Here is a 16,557-nt window from a genome sequence, read left to right as displayed (position 1 = left end):
ATGTTATTTAAGGGCATGAAATGGCTCATGTGAAACCATTTGATCACTTATATGTCTTCCTGATGCCTTTCACTTACAATGATGTTGCCTTTCCAGTGCTTAGCTGCTATATAGTTTTAACTGGGGTAACTAATGGATATGCCTCAACTCCTATCTGAAGTTTCTCCCTAAAAAGAATCAGAGTGGGAATTCGTCTCTGTCCTCTTTTAGTCTTTGACCTCTCTATGATGTCTGCCAGCAAGATTGTGATGCTAGTTTTTCTACCATAAAAATTGGTCAAGTAGATGCCAGACTGAAATCAGCAATTCACTTCATATAGGCCACTAAATAGTCACCCATTAGGAATGAGTTTTTTTCCACATCAGCAGATGTTCTTTCTAATATCAACATGGCTGTTGCATTTATCATGTTTTGCAACTTCAAGTGATTAACGTAGAGTGAGCTCAGTGTTTTGTTTTTACCTATAGTATGTGTTGACATATTTAATATTATGAGTTGCATGGGTGTTATTAATATGAGTTACCTGAGTTTTATTAATCTGATGAGTTTAGTGCAGTGTTTAAATTGTTTTGTAGCTTTGCTCATTTGACATTACAGTAACGTTAATTGTCCCAAACCCCAGTTATCCAAATCATTCAGTTAGGCTGCCAACCCCTACATGGTGTGTGGTGTGTGTGAAAGTAAAAGAAAAAAACTGTTCTAATGATTGAGAAAAAAATTAAATAAACTGAATAAAGTGTGTCTGTATGTTGTATATATTATGTATAAACATGTTCATTTAATATACGTTTCATTAGCTGAACAGATTTTATAAATGGGTTTTGGACCATTCCAGCTGGAGACCCATAACACTTTCTCAAATGCCTGAGTATCTAAAGATGCAAACTCAGTTATTTTTACAGGAATACCACATGTCAGCAGAAGGTACCTAACTTGTACTGGAGGCACTTTCCAATCTTTCTTATTCAGCGTATCTAAACTAGTAGTAATGTAGCTATACGGTTTCCGATCTCTAATCCCCTCTTCCTAGAACAAGCTTTTTTTAAATTAATGTTGTGTTGGTTGGGGAGGGGGTGGATTTATGTGTTTTGAGGAACAGCCACAGACCCTCTGTAAGCTTAGTGGGAAGTTTGGGATAGGGAGAGTGATCTCTCTGTGGTATGAAACAAGGGACTGGGAATCGATGGGCATGGGAGTGGAAAAATATTTCAAGTCTAGATGTGAATGGGCATTGGAAAAGTTGAGAAGCACAGTTGGGATGGGATAGAGGACTAAAGGGAGGCAGGAGTGGGAGGCCTGGGGCAGTGTTAAAGTTTTGGGGTGTTGTTTTGGGGTATTGTTGCATCTCATATTGTAGTTTGTCTGTCTTTTATTATAAACTGTCCTGATGGGGTGGGGTGGATTATAAATCCAAATAATATAATAATGATGATGATTGATCAGTGCTCAGCCATCTGACATGGCTTACTTTCTAAAGCACACACCATATTGCATTCATGTAGTGCTAAACTCTGCGCTTGTCATGGTATACAATAATAGCATGGTTCAAAGATGAACTATGGCTCAAATTGTCTGCCCAATTAATGAGGCTAGGTCATCTCTGTCTAATATATGATGCTGATCCTTCCTTGGGTAGTCCAGTAACTAGGTGAAGTTTTGGCCCTAGTGAAGTAAGTAGCAATAAACATTCTTTACAAGTCCAAAGTTCTTACAGAATAGTGTGAAATAAGAAGGGATTTTACAATACTAAAATATGCTGAAAGGATATTTAATTACACATTTGGATAACCCTTGTTATGTAGAAAGTTAAAAATAGGCTGAATTAAGTGTGCAAGTGTTCAGTCTTAGAAATGGTAACCTGATTTTTGTCTTGGGAGATGAAATATCCATATACCTGTGAGAGTTTCTTAGATGAATATCTTGCCCCTGGCCCTTCTGAGCTTCCACTTTCTTAGGCTGCATCTATTTATGTACTCTTATATTTTCAGGATGTGCTCCTATGGAACACTCTTTTTTCACAAAGATACAGCTCAATTCTTTTCATTTAATTCTCAAAAAAGCAAACAAACTATCATATGCAATAGTATCCAGAGACCACTTCGGGCCCTAAAGTGTATAATACAATATTGCAATGAAAGGTAGGCAAAAATAGGAGGAGAACAAATCTAATAGTACTAGGGTTATTGTAATTCAGCCATCTTGTAGAAGTTTTAATCTAGGGATGATGTGAGGAATATGCAGAACTAATATGCATGCACATTTTCATCACTTTTGCATGACCTTTTCAATATTTGGAGGGTTATGGGCTGCTTGATGTGAGTATATATGGATGCTTTCCACTTTCTTCACAGCACACAGAAAATTCTTGCATGTAAAAATCTGCTGCTTTAGCTGAAAACTATAAAGGTAAATGACTGAATTTCACTGTGTCAGTGATAAAGCAAAGAGGAGGAAACCAAGCACACCATCAACAATGTATGCCTTCTGCCAACCAATTAAAAGTTAAATTTATGACACATGCCAACCAATTGGAAGCTAAATTTATGCCATATGCCAAGCAGTTGGAAACTCAGTTCAGTTTTGATGTGGCTATTCTGAAGTAAATATGCATGCAAACACACATGCTTTCTGTCAGCCATATGTATGACTGCCGCATCCAGACTGTGGCATTTACCGTGCTAATAATACTAATGTATCTTTTTGTTGAAGCATTCCACGTCGGGTGAAAAAGAAGTCACTAAAAAATTCCTCCAGAAAGAAAAGGGAACTCAGCTAAGAGGCATAAGCTCCAACCTATTTTTTAAAAGTTCCTTCTTTGTGGTTCTCAGTGTTGAGCCTTCATTCTTTGAACCTAGACTGGGAACCATTTTCTGATGAGTTGACTCTTTTTATGACTGCAGTAATCTAACTGCTGAAAAATGTTGTGTAAAAATAATGGATTAGCATCAGATGATAAGCAAACATAAATCAAGGCAAGACTTGCTGAGTCACACTCGAGATTAGTGTCCTCTTCACACAGTGTTCAGCAGTCTCTCGCTCTTAATACTAGACTCACCATGGACAATTAACCAAAAAGTAGTGCTTCATAAGTTTTTCAAATCTCACTTGTTTGGATGGGTGAGTCTTGACAGCTGCGAGAAACTGTTGTTAAGTGAATCTTTTTTCTCCATTGTTCTCTCTACCAGCAAGTGCCAGTGAACTTGAACCAGAACCTGAGCCAGAGACAGAACCAGAACCAGAACAGGAGGCTGAGGCAGAGGCCGAGCAGGGAGCGGAAACATCACAGGAAATAGAGGCTTCAGCAGTGGGACCAGAGAGTGAGGTGGAACAAGGACCAGAGAAAGAGCCAGAAGAAAGTGCAATACTCAGTGAAAAAGAGAGGCAGAATGAGGAAGTGAATGAAAAAGACAACTGCTCTGCATCCAGCATATCCTCAGCAAGCAGCACTTTAGAGAGGGAGGAGAGAGAGGACAAGTTAACCAGTGACAATGAAACTGGTAAAGTGAAGCTTTTTTCAATAACAGAGATTTTCCCACAAAGAAAATGTTGTATCAGCAGCTTTGTGTAGTGCTAATCAGCAGACAATCCCTTTGAGTCCTGTCCTGCTCTCCTTCATGGCTCCAATCCTATCTGCTCTGTGTATGCAGTATCGCTGACTTCAGTTGGGACTTCGGTGTACAGAGCAATAATGTAGCCAAGCCTTGGTAAAATGAATTCTCCTGATCAAGACTATTATCTTCCTTCATAATTACTTTACTAGTTATTTAGAGATCAAAAGAACCACCGCTCTGGGGGCTTGGGATGCACTGAATTCAGTTGTTCCATGTGGTGAACGATCATAGAGGAAGCCCCAAAATCATTTGCCACAGGATAAAAAGCTCTATACTTAGTATGGGAGTGAGAACTAAAGGTGCTTCATTGAGTGCTGCATTTATTTCTTTTCTTTTATCTTCCCTGTGTTGGCCAAATACCAGAAATGCAGAGAGACTACAAAAGTTGCTGAAGGTAGAGGTAGATAGTGAAGTTCCCAGACATAGGTAACAAGCATAAGGAACAAATGCATCATTCCAAAAGGAACATTTCCCTATTAACCAATAATGCTGCCATTTGCAGCTTCCCTTTGGGAGCTGTAACCTCGCATGGCCATCCACCTGTAGTCTTTAACAAAATGGCAGGTCTCAGCCCTTTAGAGATTTGGTTTGAGTACAGCAGTTTACTCCTATATGAGTATCTGTAACATAAGTGAAATAGATGCTGTAACTTTATTGGCATAGTGCAGTGGAATGCATTGCTCTAAATGATTTAGGGATGTTAGTTTTAGCCATGTTGGTCTAAAAATATAGGCAAACAAAACTCTTGTGGTAGAGGTGATATCTTTTATTAGGCCAGCTAAATAGCAGCAAAAATAATTCTTTCTTTGCAAGCTTTCAGGCCCAAATGCCCGTCCCCAGGCAAAGGAGAATTCAAAACTGTAAAACCTCTCCCAGGTAGAAATGAAACCTCATTTTGCACAGGGGAGTAAAAAATGGTAGGGTTCCCCTGGGTCTAACAGTCCACTTTAAAAAGGTTGCTCTGCAAGTATATAGAGGCACAGACAATAGGCAGAAGCCAGGTTTGTTATCTGATTGTATCCAGTTGCAGGTAGGATGTTGAATTTTGCTTCTATCTAGTTCTGCTTCTGCCTATTGTCTGTGCCTCCTTTTCATACTCACAGAGCCACCTTTTTAAAATGAACTGTTATACCCAGGAGAACCCTACCTTCTTTTAACTCCCTTGTGCAAGATTAAGTTTCATTTCTACCTGGGAGAACTTGTACAATCTTTGAATTCTCCTTTGCCTGAGGACGGGAATTTGGGCCTGAAAACTTGCAAAGAAAGGTGGGTTTTTCTGCTGCTATTTAGTTGGTCTAATAAAAGATATCACCTCTACCACACACGTTTTGTCTGCCTTGGTCTAAATGAAACATTTTAGATAATAAGCACCCCAAGACTTGGATCTGTATTTTCACTCTTCCCCGATGCAAGAGGAATTGTTTCAAAACATAGGCATCACCTCATGGTGTTAAATTGACAAGTTTCAGTTAATTCATCTTTAAGCCCCATTTTTTTTCCGGAGACATGTTACTTAAATACAACATGTTAATCTGCTTTACTGCTGAAGGCCATCTTCAGTTCTTCTGTAGAGCACAGAAGTCTTGGCTTTATGCCAGTGGGAGCATTGCTGAAGTCTAGAACATAACCCTTGAATACCATTGTACTTGTGAAGGAGGTAGATAGATACACATGTATGTAAATAATAATAATAATCCAGATGATGAACTAAACAGCAAGAGTTCCAGCAATTCCAGCTGAAACTGGTAAATATGTTTGCAAGGGAATTTAATTGGATTTATTCCCTAGCCCTCAGACCAGTGGAAGTACTTGTTATATGAGACATGGTGAAAAGTGGCTTCTGGGTATGAAAGCATTATTAATACTTCCAGTGCTATCACTTGGTGATCTGTGGAGGGAACAACATAGTGAAAAAATGGGAAAAACTCTCTTTCTCTAATAAGTTAAATCTGTCAGTACCTTCATTTTAGAACAGATGATGAAAAGCTTTCAGGAGGGCTGTATGCTGTCTTTTGCTCACAGCATCTCATATAGACAAAGTTTGGGTAGCTGTCAATATTACAGATTCCTAGGTTAACATTCAGCAAATATTATGCTGGTTATGAAACAGGCTGTGGGTCTCATCCTCCTGGGGCATAGTCCAGGTTCAAGTGGAAAGAGAATGGATTATAGTTTTATTCACATCTACATGAGATGCTGCATCACCATAGCGACTAGTTACGGCAATGTTGCATCGGCGGGCACTAATTGTGATGCCCCCGCTACTGCACAGTATAAACAAGCTACTGCACAGTAGCTCATTGCTAATGCACAGTAGGGTCAGAAATGACCCATGCACCTCTGGAACTGCGTAGTGCTGGTACTGTGCAGTCATTTAGTACTTGCATTAACTCCCTGCTCAAATGGAGCAGTAGAGTCCAGCAAGGGACACAGAGTTTTAGCAAGTACTAAATGACTGCACAGTACCAACTTCGCAGTGGGATGCACATGTAGATGCATCCACAGAGCATGAATCAGTTATTAGTTCTGGCTGCTTCCAACCTGATAAATCTGGACTTCTTGTTCAGACCAAATCTCTCTCTCATATACCTGTACTGATATTTCAGAATCATAATGTAACCTAATAAAATGGTTACTTTTCAAATCTGATAAGACTTGGCATTATTGTCTTGAAGTGTGATGTGTTAGTGTGAAGTGTTATTTTGGAGACTTGAAGTACTGATGTTCAGGATTTTTCTCCCAGAGCAAAATAACCCAGGAACAACCAGGGTTAAATCACTCCCAGGAAAGTTTGTCCTGGGAGAGCAAATTTCTGTACATGTTCTTGTCTGAGAGAAGCCACAGCACAGTCTTCCAGCATCCCTGAGTGCTTTGCTTTCCTGCTCCTCCCCACACAGGAAAACACTGTGCCAGTTGCTGGACTCTACTGTTCCAGCTGAGCAGGGAGCAGAACATGCCCCCTTCGCAATCCCACATTGTGCTGCATGAAGACACAGGCTGACTTGGAGCAATCTGGGTCAGCCAATCAGGGCTACTCTGTGCACTGCTTCCAGGCAGACTGGGGAGCCTGTCAAGTACACTGAGATGTGTGTCCAGGGCCCACACAGCTATGCAGCATCAGTACTGCAAGATCACTTGTCTTCAGGGGCTCAACATTCAAATATCTGTTCAGGCATCTCTGAGTAAGATTTTCAACTGGGAGAACAAACCTGGGAGAATTTTCCCAGATTATCTGAACATGTGTACACAGCTCAGTTCAGCATGATCTAATTTTAATTTGAGAGATTAGCCTATGTTATGGGTGTAGCTACCAGTCTAATCTAGGAAGAAAATTACCAAAGTAAAGGAAGGGGACTTAAAGTTATGGAAAGAAAACTAAGTGAACTGATAAAGACATTAAAATTAATATGTCAACTTAAATATTCTGAAACATCAGGTAAAAGGAGAAAAAAATTAAATTCTCATTACAAGAGAAAATGCAACCAGAAGATTAATATGTGTGTGTATGTGTGCGTGTGTACGTACATTTATAAATGCATATATATACATACACATGTACACACACACTGATTAGTGGAGACAAGCCGGAAGGCAAAAATAAATCATAATGATAAATTAAAAAGCTTGTTTAGAAAAAAAAATATGTTGACAAAATGCATAAATAACAAAAGAAGGAGATAAAGGAAGAATCAAACCTAGAAGACATGGGAACCATGTAGACTTATTTCTTAGTCTGTTTTTTAATCACCTCAGTTGATAACCTTTGGAAAATACATTTCCAAAGTATGTTTCCAGACTGAATGTCAGTTGATTAAATGATATTAAAATAAGGAAAACTGCATCCTAAAATCTATTTTGCTCATTTAATTTTACATTTCTATGGATATGTGATGCCTGTCCATGCCTGATGCACTCAATAGTAAATTGTATAAACTAGTAAATCCATCATAGTCTAACTTCATCATAGTGTAAAGATAGCAGGGTTTATATAAACTAAGCATTATTACTGCTGCATGCTGCAAAGTGGGCAGAGACCACTATTTTTCTAGTTCTATTGCAGCTTACCTACAGGATGCTAGTTATAGTTAGGGAGTAATGTGTTCAGAAACACCTATGTGACTTTCAATCAGACTGAGGTTTGCAGGCAGCAAAATCATATTTGAAAATGGGAATTAGACTTCTAGGTCACTTAAGTGCTTTGGAAAATTTTGCCCTGTGTTCATAAATGAGGATCCCAGTGACCTAGAAGGCCGCCTCGGTGATTATAGCCAAAACACCATGGAGCTGAGCTAAGAGATTAAAGCTGCCCTACTTTAACCAAAGGTGCTGAAAATGGAGGGAAGTATGGAAGCATATTGATGAAAGTCAGGCTGGAAATACAAGTCTTTTTCATGCAAATTTTCCTAAAATAGTTCCTGTGTCCAGTGATGTCACGCATACCACAAGAGCAGCTCTGCCCACAATATTTATTTTAATCCTTTTACCTTTGGTCCTAGCACAAAACAGAAAGCACAGAGGCACTGGAAAAGGGCAAAAGACAAGAATCATATAGGTTTTGGGGGACTTTGGACTGTCCAAGGGTCTGACCATTTTAGTAACTTGTAAAATAACATGGGAGAGTAGACTAAGACAACCATTATCTGAATGCATCCCCTTCCCCACCCCCCTTTTTTATTTTAATAAAAACGGAAGACTTCCTTAGAGAAATGTTTTGGTCTGGCTCCTGACATTCACTGAACTTTTCCTGAGACATACTGAGCATCTGCTGATCTTATGGGCTACTAAGCCATTGTTAAAGAAGTACTCACCAATAGCAGGATGTATCTGTGGCTTTCTTATTTAAAAATTTGTCCATAAAAACTTTTTCCAGCTTCATGCTAATTATGCATGTATCACCAACATTGCTTCCAGTATAATCTTTTGCATTCCTGACATGTTCTTATTGTTCAGTTCATAATGGTTTTGTGTGTGTGCGTGTATGATTTCAGGTCCCTGGTCACAGACCATTCAAGATGCTGGTGTGAATGAGCAGTGCAGCAACATTCTCAACAACAAACGGTTTATGCTGGACATGTTGTATGCCCATAATAAAAAACCCAAAGATGCAGAGGAAAAAGAGCTGGAGGAGAAGGAGGAAAAGACGGAGACGGAGACGGAGGAAAGCGAGGAGTCAATCACCAGCCTAGCCAGTAGGATTTCAATCCTGCAGGCCACCAAGCAGGCCAAAGAGGAAAGTGTTAAAAAGATGGAGATTGAAAGCCTGGACAACCAAGGCAGCGTGAAAGCCTTTGCAGAAAAATTCAACAACGGTGAGCTGGCCAAGGGGACAGACTTGCCTGAGGATGAGCTGAGTGAAAAAGTTTCAGATAAAACACCAGCACAGCCAAAGAAGGAATCTGACTACATCTGGGATCAGTTGATGGCTAATCCAAAAGAACTAAAAATAAAAGACATGGATTTTACAGACTTGGGGGAAGAGGATGATGTAGATGTGTTGGACATGGATATGGGTCCTGGGGACTCCCTAATTCCCCCTCCCCCTCCTCCACCAGCCTTTTTGGGTTTGCCTCCTCCACCGCCTCCCCCCCTGTTTGGCTGTCCACCTCCACCTCCACCCTCTGGTAATTTATTGGCTCCTCCTCCACTCTTCAGCACTCCTCAGAGTTTAGGGTCACCCCGGGTCTCCAGGGGTCAGCCAACTTTCATAAAGAAGAAGAAAACCATCCGTTTGTTTTGGAACGAGGTACGGCCATTTGAGTGGCAGTGTAAGAACAACAAGCACTGCAGAGAATTCCTGTGGTCAAAACTGGAACCCATTAAGGTGGACACTTCCAAACTGGAGCACCTCTTTGAGTCTAAATCCAAGGAATTGCCTGTCACAAAGGTATTTCTAACATTTACCTCTATTTTTTTAATTAATTTGAAGTTTATTTTTACACTAATTTAGAATTTTTAAACTTACCTTAGTCACACTAGAAATTAATAAACACATTTCTGTCTGCACATATACATTAATTATGGTAGGAAGGAAGATATTCAATGGCCTGAAATGAAGACCCAGATGTAGTACAGTATACCTACTTATCTGTGGGCAATGCTACTGTTTTGCTTCAAGATTTTGAAAATTTTGGCCCATGCTTAGCAAAACTCATCACATAATAAAGAAGGGGGATTTATATGTTTATGTCAAATATTAATACATGACAGCAATGTCATTCATGGAGGGAAAGCAAAACTGAGTTCTAGATACTAAAGCAGTAGGTAAAATCACTGTTGTATCTTCCCTTTACATGTTCGTCTTACAGTGACTCATAATTTTTTTCCAAATAATTAAAAACTATGCAGAAAAGGATCATTTTAAATTGTGGTTGTTTTGTGGAAAGTTCTATTGGTTTGACAGGTTCCCTGTTCCTCACTGATTTAAACATCATATATGTTCAGTTAATATCTTACTGTCAAATCCTGCAAACCTAACCTAGGTTCTAATAATCAGGTTGAGATTTATTTTTTTTTAAGTATAAATTTTCGGCAAGAGAGACTTGAAAAAGAAATCTTTTTCGCCTTTATCTTAGACAAAGCAAATGTACAATGTTTGTAATGAAAATTAGGCAGAGATAAAATCTTGATTTATTCTGTTCCATAAAAACACTGTCATAAAGAAAAGACTGGTGAAATATTCATCTGATGTTCAACACAGTAAAATATTGTGAGGTCACTTAAGATAATTTAACAGGACTTGAAAGTTGGTTTTAAAAATGGGTAGTTAAAATGTTTGCACTTCATAACTAAGTAGTCTTTAATATGCTAATGCAAGTGCAGTGACTGACAGTGTTCTTTATTAGTTGTTATATTTGGGGCTGTGGTGGCATTGGGGCAAAGGCCCACAGTTGACAGCCCAGAGGTTGCAAGTTTGAGGCTGCAGCAGAAGCACTTGTGGCCTGTCAGAATCTGCAAATTCTGCTAAGTACCTTGTTGCTAAATACCTTGTCTCAAGGACATGAAAAAGGAAAGATGTAATACCAATAAGCAGTAGTATAGGGATGAGTGCCTAGGACTAAGTGGAAGTGGAGACTTTTGGTTGCCACTGTGATTGCAAACCTGCAGCAGATGCTTTTTTGTTTTTGTTTCCCTCCCCCCACCAATTCAGCACCATCCCAGGGCCGTTCCCCGCCCCCCAAGTATCTCACTGCTAATAAAAGATATTCCACAAGACCACATTAAAAAACTACTTGTAGACACTCCATTTTACATATGTCTAATTTGTCATATTATACATTTTATAAAATCTGAGTGAAATGTATAGTCATTTTAATTGTTCTATATTGTTTCAAATTAGTAAACTAAATGTTCAAAAAAAATCTGGGAGAGCCAACTAGCCCAGGCTAGTGGCTTGCTGTTCTTCATGTCAGCAGGCCCAGATGAACTTCATCCAAGGGTGCTGAAGGAATTAGCCAGTGTAATAGCAGAGCTGCTGGCACAGCTGTTTGAGCACTCAAGGTACTCCACTCGGATCCCAGAGGACTGGAAAGGGGCCAACATGGCCCCCATTTTCAAGAAGGGAAGGAGGGAGGAACCAGGAAACTATAGGCCAGTTAGTCTCATCTCTATCCTTGGTAAAACTCTGGAATAAATCATTAAGGATCACATTGTAGGAGCCCAACAGGGGAAATAATGCTGAAAGGAAATCAGCACGGATTCATTGCAGGTAGATCCTGCCTGACTAACCTTGTTTCTTTTTATGACCAGGTCAAAAAAAGCTTAGATGCAGGAGTCGAGGTAGATGTCATCTTCCCAGACTTTAAGAAGGCCTTTGATACAGTATCTGATTCTATTCTTGTAATTAAACTGACAGGCTGTGATGTAGATGATTACACGGTCAGATGGGCGGCAAATTGGCTTAGGGGTTACACTCAGAGAGTGGTGGTGGACGAGTTGATATCGACCTGGAAAGATGTGGGCAGTGGATTCCTGCAAGGCTCGGTCCTTGGACCCATGCTATTCAATGTCTTCATTGGTGACTTGGACAAGGGCATGGAGAGCACCCTGTCCAAGTTCACAGATGATACCAAATTATGGGGCAGAGTTAACACACCAGAGGGTAGGGAATGGATCCAGGTGGATCTGGACAGGTTGGAAAAATGTGCAGAATGAAATAGGATGCAGTTCAACAAAGATAGTGCAAAGTGCTTCACCTAGGCAAAAAGAACCACCAACACAGTTACAGGCTGGGGGATGACCTTCTCAGCAGCACAGCAGCAGAAAGGGATCTTGGAGTCATCATTGACTCCAAGATGAACATGAGTTGTCAATGTGACAAAGTGATCAACAAGGCTAACCACACTTTATCATGCATTAGCAGATGCATGACGAACAGGTCCAAGGAGATCCCCTCTAAGTGGCACTGGTCAGGCTGCAGTTGGAGTAATGCATCCAGTTTTGGGTGCTGCACTTCAAGAGGGGTGCAGAGAATCTTGAGAGAGTTCAGAGGAGGGCCACTCGTATGGTCAGAGACCTGCAGGAAAGGCCCTACAAGGAGAGACTGAGGGACCTGGATCTCTTCAGCCTTTGCAAGAGAAGGCTGAGAGGTCATCTTGTGGCTGCCTATACATTCATCAGGGGAGGGCAGCAGCAAACAGGAGATGCTCTGTTTACTAGGGCACCCACTGAGTAACTAGGAACAATGGCCACAAATTGACAGAGAGCAGATTTAGGTTGGACATTAGAATGAACTTCTTCACAGTAAGGGTTGCCAGAATCTGGAATGGGCTTCCAGAGGAGTTGGTGCTCTCCCCTACATTGGGGGTCTTCAAGAAGAGACTGGAGAAGCACCTGTTTGGGATCACATGACCCCAGCACTTTTTCCTGCCCAGGGCAGGGAGTTGATGACCTGCTGAGGTTCCTTCCAACCCAAACATCTATGAATCTATGTCTAAGTCTTATTTAGTCCAAAATATTGACCCAAGTTGTTGTCTGATGGTAGTTTGTTACCTTCCCTTTGTGTTCTCAGTCAACTAGACATGTCAGGCATCTTTACATATCAGGCTCCAGGATGGGTGGGGAGGATGCTCAAATTAAAGTGTCTCTGAGAGCCACTCTAATTAAAGTGCCCACAGCATCACGTGTATTCATCATCCCATGCTTCAAAATGGCAGTGAGGACACTTTAATGGAAGCTCATTTGACTAAAGCAGGCTGAATACACATGACACGGAAACTGCTGAAGCATGCCAATTAGCATGCATCAGAGCAGACATCCAACGTGTATAGGTGCCCATAGGGCCAGATTCTATTACATGTATTAGATGTCTAAGTGGACTTAGGTGCCTACGTGCAATTCTATTCTACCCTATTCAAGTCCCTGAAAATCCATTAATGCATCTACTTTTGTAGCACCCTGTCATTTTACTGTAAGAATGAGACACAAAAAAGCAGTGATGAGAAGGAGGATACACCCACTTTTTGTATTAACTGTTTTTCATGGACTTGAACAGGGCCTGAATAGAATAACAGGAATGTGGTGAAGGGCACTTATGTGCCTAATAGGTGGAACAGAATCTGACCTATTACAATTTGCATCCTTGTTGGATGGCTCAGCTGGATAAAATATGTTCTGAGCTAACCATTGGCACACAGAATCTAGAACCACATAGATTCCACTATCATTATGAGTTTAAATTGAATATTCTGTGGAAAATAGTTCAAAGATGTCAGCTAATTATAAAACTGAAATGGGGACATTTAAAAATAAATATAATTGACAGTTATTTTGGGACATGTAAATCTTAATTTAATTTCCACTAATTTCTCCACTGTTCAGGAAGAACTGCTAATAATGTTGTGGTATATTACTGTGTACTTGTCCTCTTCTTCCTGCTAATATAAATTTGTAGATGGCTCATTGTGAGTGTGGACTGAGGAGGAAAGAATGAGGTTGTTGTCTAGGATCCATAAAACAATTCCTTGTAGAGCATAGTGTTATGACACATTTCCCTTGTCCAGTGAGTTTGTTGCATTTTATATAATGCCAATGTTTTGGTGAATTAGTCTGATTGACTTTCAACATTTTGTAATTTCCTTAAATCTTGATAAAAGCTTCAGTCATTGTAATCAATAGATTCATGATCCAAATTATTCACCAACTAGATTCCTTCACCCCTGCACACATGCACATACCCATACCTCTTACATTCTCACAGGCTCTTCCTCCTGTTTCCCAAATGAGGTGGTAAGTGCTTTGATGCAATATCTGACCTTTGGCTGGGAAGATGGGAGAGCAAAACTCTTTGAAATCACTGTGCAACTGTGAAGAGTGATTTAGAACAGCCACTTTACTTTTGGAGACTAGCAGCTCTCTCTGTATGATAAATAACACGTTTAACTTCCATTTTGCCCTTTTGGCAAGACATCACTGACGTTTCATTTTCTTTTCACTAATGACAGCACTCCCTTGAGAATCACTGTAGCAATGGCGTACTTTGCATAACCTGTGAAATATGCCCATGTTTTGCTCAACAATCCACTATCTTTCAGTTCACTCCATTTGGACCTTTTTAAACTTCCCAATTCATCATTTTAACCCAACTTCTATGAGAGGCCTGCCCTGTTGTCCTGATTCTTGTCTCTTCCCCAGAGTTCACTGTGTTAATTCCTGCCTGAACTCCTGGTTTAGAATCTGAAATGTCTTTTCGCTGTCCACTTAACCCATCTCCTGGCTCAGCTTAAATGGAGAGCCATATTGATTTCAATGGGAGTTGGTCAGATATTATTTTACCACCCACGTACCACTGGTCTTGTTTTTTAAATGATAGCTTTCTGTGTGTCTGTCCCTATTTTCTAAATGGGGGGAGGGTCTCTTCTTTGCCTTTTCTGTCTGTGGTTTTCAAATTGCAAATGTCCTGATCTGTCTAAAGTCACAAGTATTGTTGACTTTTGACTTCAGTTCAGGTAAAGTTCTGAGGCTTCTTTATGGATCAGATGGTATGTAAGCTAATCTTTTAGGCGAGGGACAGAACTTGTACATAAACTGGTTTAAGTGATCAGAAACTGATTTAAACCTGTAAGAGAACATACATTCAGTGCACATAAACCGATTTCAAAATGGCTAAAACCGGTTTAAGATAAACCTGGTTGAACATAGTATTAGACTTAACTGATTTCATAAACCAGTTTATAAAACTTCCATCCTAGACCCCTTCATGATTCAAGTTAAATCAGAGTCCCCATGCATCCCAGCATCCTTTGCATCCCTGGGCAGAGCTACGCTGTCTGCTCCAGAGAGCAGAGTTGGCCCCGCCACCCTGCTCCCTAGCCAGAGCAGTTATGGCTGGCTCACTGCCCCCCCTTCCCCTCCTCCACTAAGGCAAACTCTAACTGGGGTCTGAGGCCAGGGAGGGGGGTTAAACTCACCTTCCCCTGAGTACAGAGCTGCCCTGCCCTACTAGTTTAATTAGTGCTGGCTGTAACTGTGGATTACAAATCCCAGAGGCACCTGGAAGCAGGAAGAGAAAAAACTATTCTTGTTCTAGCTTGTATTAATTCAATGCCACTACTTCTTCCCACACTCCCCACCAGGGAGAGCATGGATTGGGGCCTGGCCATGCCCCCTCCTCTCCAGCAGGGAAAGAGGGAAAGTCATAGAGGGCTTCTGTCTTCCCTCCCCTTTGGCAGTGGCTGGCAAGCATGCTCTAGCATCCCCCAGCTTCTGGCTTGAGCCACTGCAGGAATGTGGCTGCATTTCCTGAATCAAAAAGTAATGTGTTCATTTGCTTATTGGTTCAATCTCTGCAGTTTAGGCTAACCTGCAAAGACTGAATCAGTTCAGCCTGAGGCTTTTTGACCGTCTGCACTTAGCCTTCGGAGCAGAACAGATCTTAGATCTAGTAGGCCTTGGAATAATTAACTAGACACATCTAAATCTGTCAGAGACTTGGATTTGGTTTGAAGTTTACATTCACACGAGTCCACCTTTTACCTTTTCCAGACTAATTTACTCAATTCCCCTCGTACCTTAACTTCTAGCATCCAGTGATTATGAGCAGGTTTGTTCTAGTTTAAGTGCCCATAAGCTCAGCTGGTACAACTAAAAACATGATTATATCGGACACTAAGGACATGTCCACCAGACAGGCATGCACATGCCTTTTGCAGCATTCCAAACCAGTTTGAGATGCTGCAAGAGGCACACTGGGAACAAAAAAACAAAAAAAAAGTGCAGCACGGGCTCAAAAATTGATACTGGGAGATCCAGGTATCAAAAAATACCTTGGGGAAAAAAAGCGAGTCAGCTGGAGGCTAAAGTCCTCCACGGAGGGGATCTGGTTGCCAACCAGAGTGTCTCTATGGCTGTCCCTTTACTCGATGCTGCAGCACGCTGTCTGCCCATGCAGGGCAAACAGCAGTGCAAGCTGCTGCAGCCTGGACCCAGACTATGTTCCAGGTAAGTAAGAGGTGGGGGGGGCATTGGAGGAGGCGGGAGACTAGTGAGGGTGCAGGGGACCATGGGAGGGCAGCTCGGGATGGGGCAGGCCCCCCACCTGCCCCCCCACCTGGCCCCAGACCCTCAGCCGTCCCCCACCTGCTCCACTGCATGGCCCCAGCCCCCCCCATCCCTGCAGCTCACCAGCAGCAGTAGCAGTAATTGGGGTACTTGGGGCCTCCTGGCACAGTCCCCCTGTCCTGCATGGTACGGGGCAGTGCAGCTTAGTGCCAGCCACCTGGCACCTGCACTGCCTTTATTACAGTACATAGGTGCGGTGCCACGTGCTTTCAGGCAGCTTGGGGCCACTCGGGCTGTCATCCATGGCCCTGTGCTGCTCATGGATTCCCCCACACCCACATTCTCCCCACAATCCCCCCACACCTACTTACAGTGATACTCGTAGGCTTCAAATTGCTTTAAAATTGTAAATATATCAATAAAATATTGCCCAACTGATCTCTCTCTCTCT

General features: G+C 41.3%; 1 protein-coding gene across 3 annotated transcripts in view; it reads left to right on the top strand.

Moving 5' to 3' along the window:
• FHOD3 (formin homology 2 domain containing 3) overlaps positions 1-16,557 on the top strand; it is a 783,635-nt gene that overhangs the window by 676,722 nt on the left and 90,356 nt on the right. For all 3 annotated transcript variants that reach the window (XM_019520693.1, XM_019520685.1, XM_019520696.1), the window contains 2 exons: positions 3,186-3,497; positions 8,600-9,495. In XM_019520693.1, coding sequence (XP_019376238.1) covers positions 3,186-3,497; positions 8,600-9,495 — 1,208 coding nt within the window. The remainder of the gene's footprint in view (positions 1-3,185; positions 3,498-8,599; positions 9,496-16,557) is intronic.

Source organism: Gavialis gangeticus, unplaced genomic scaffold, assembly GCF_001723915.1.
Source record: "Gavialis gangeticus isolate Ggan-Ray unplaced genomic scaffold, GavGan_comp1, whole genome shotgun sequence".
NCBI classification, from domain to species: domain Eukaryota; kingdom Metazoa; phylum Chordata; order Crocodylia; family Gavialidae; genus Gavialis; species Gavialis gangeticus.
This window is presented reverse-complemented; position numbering and strand designations above follow the sequence as displayed.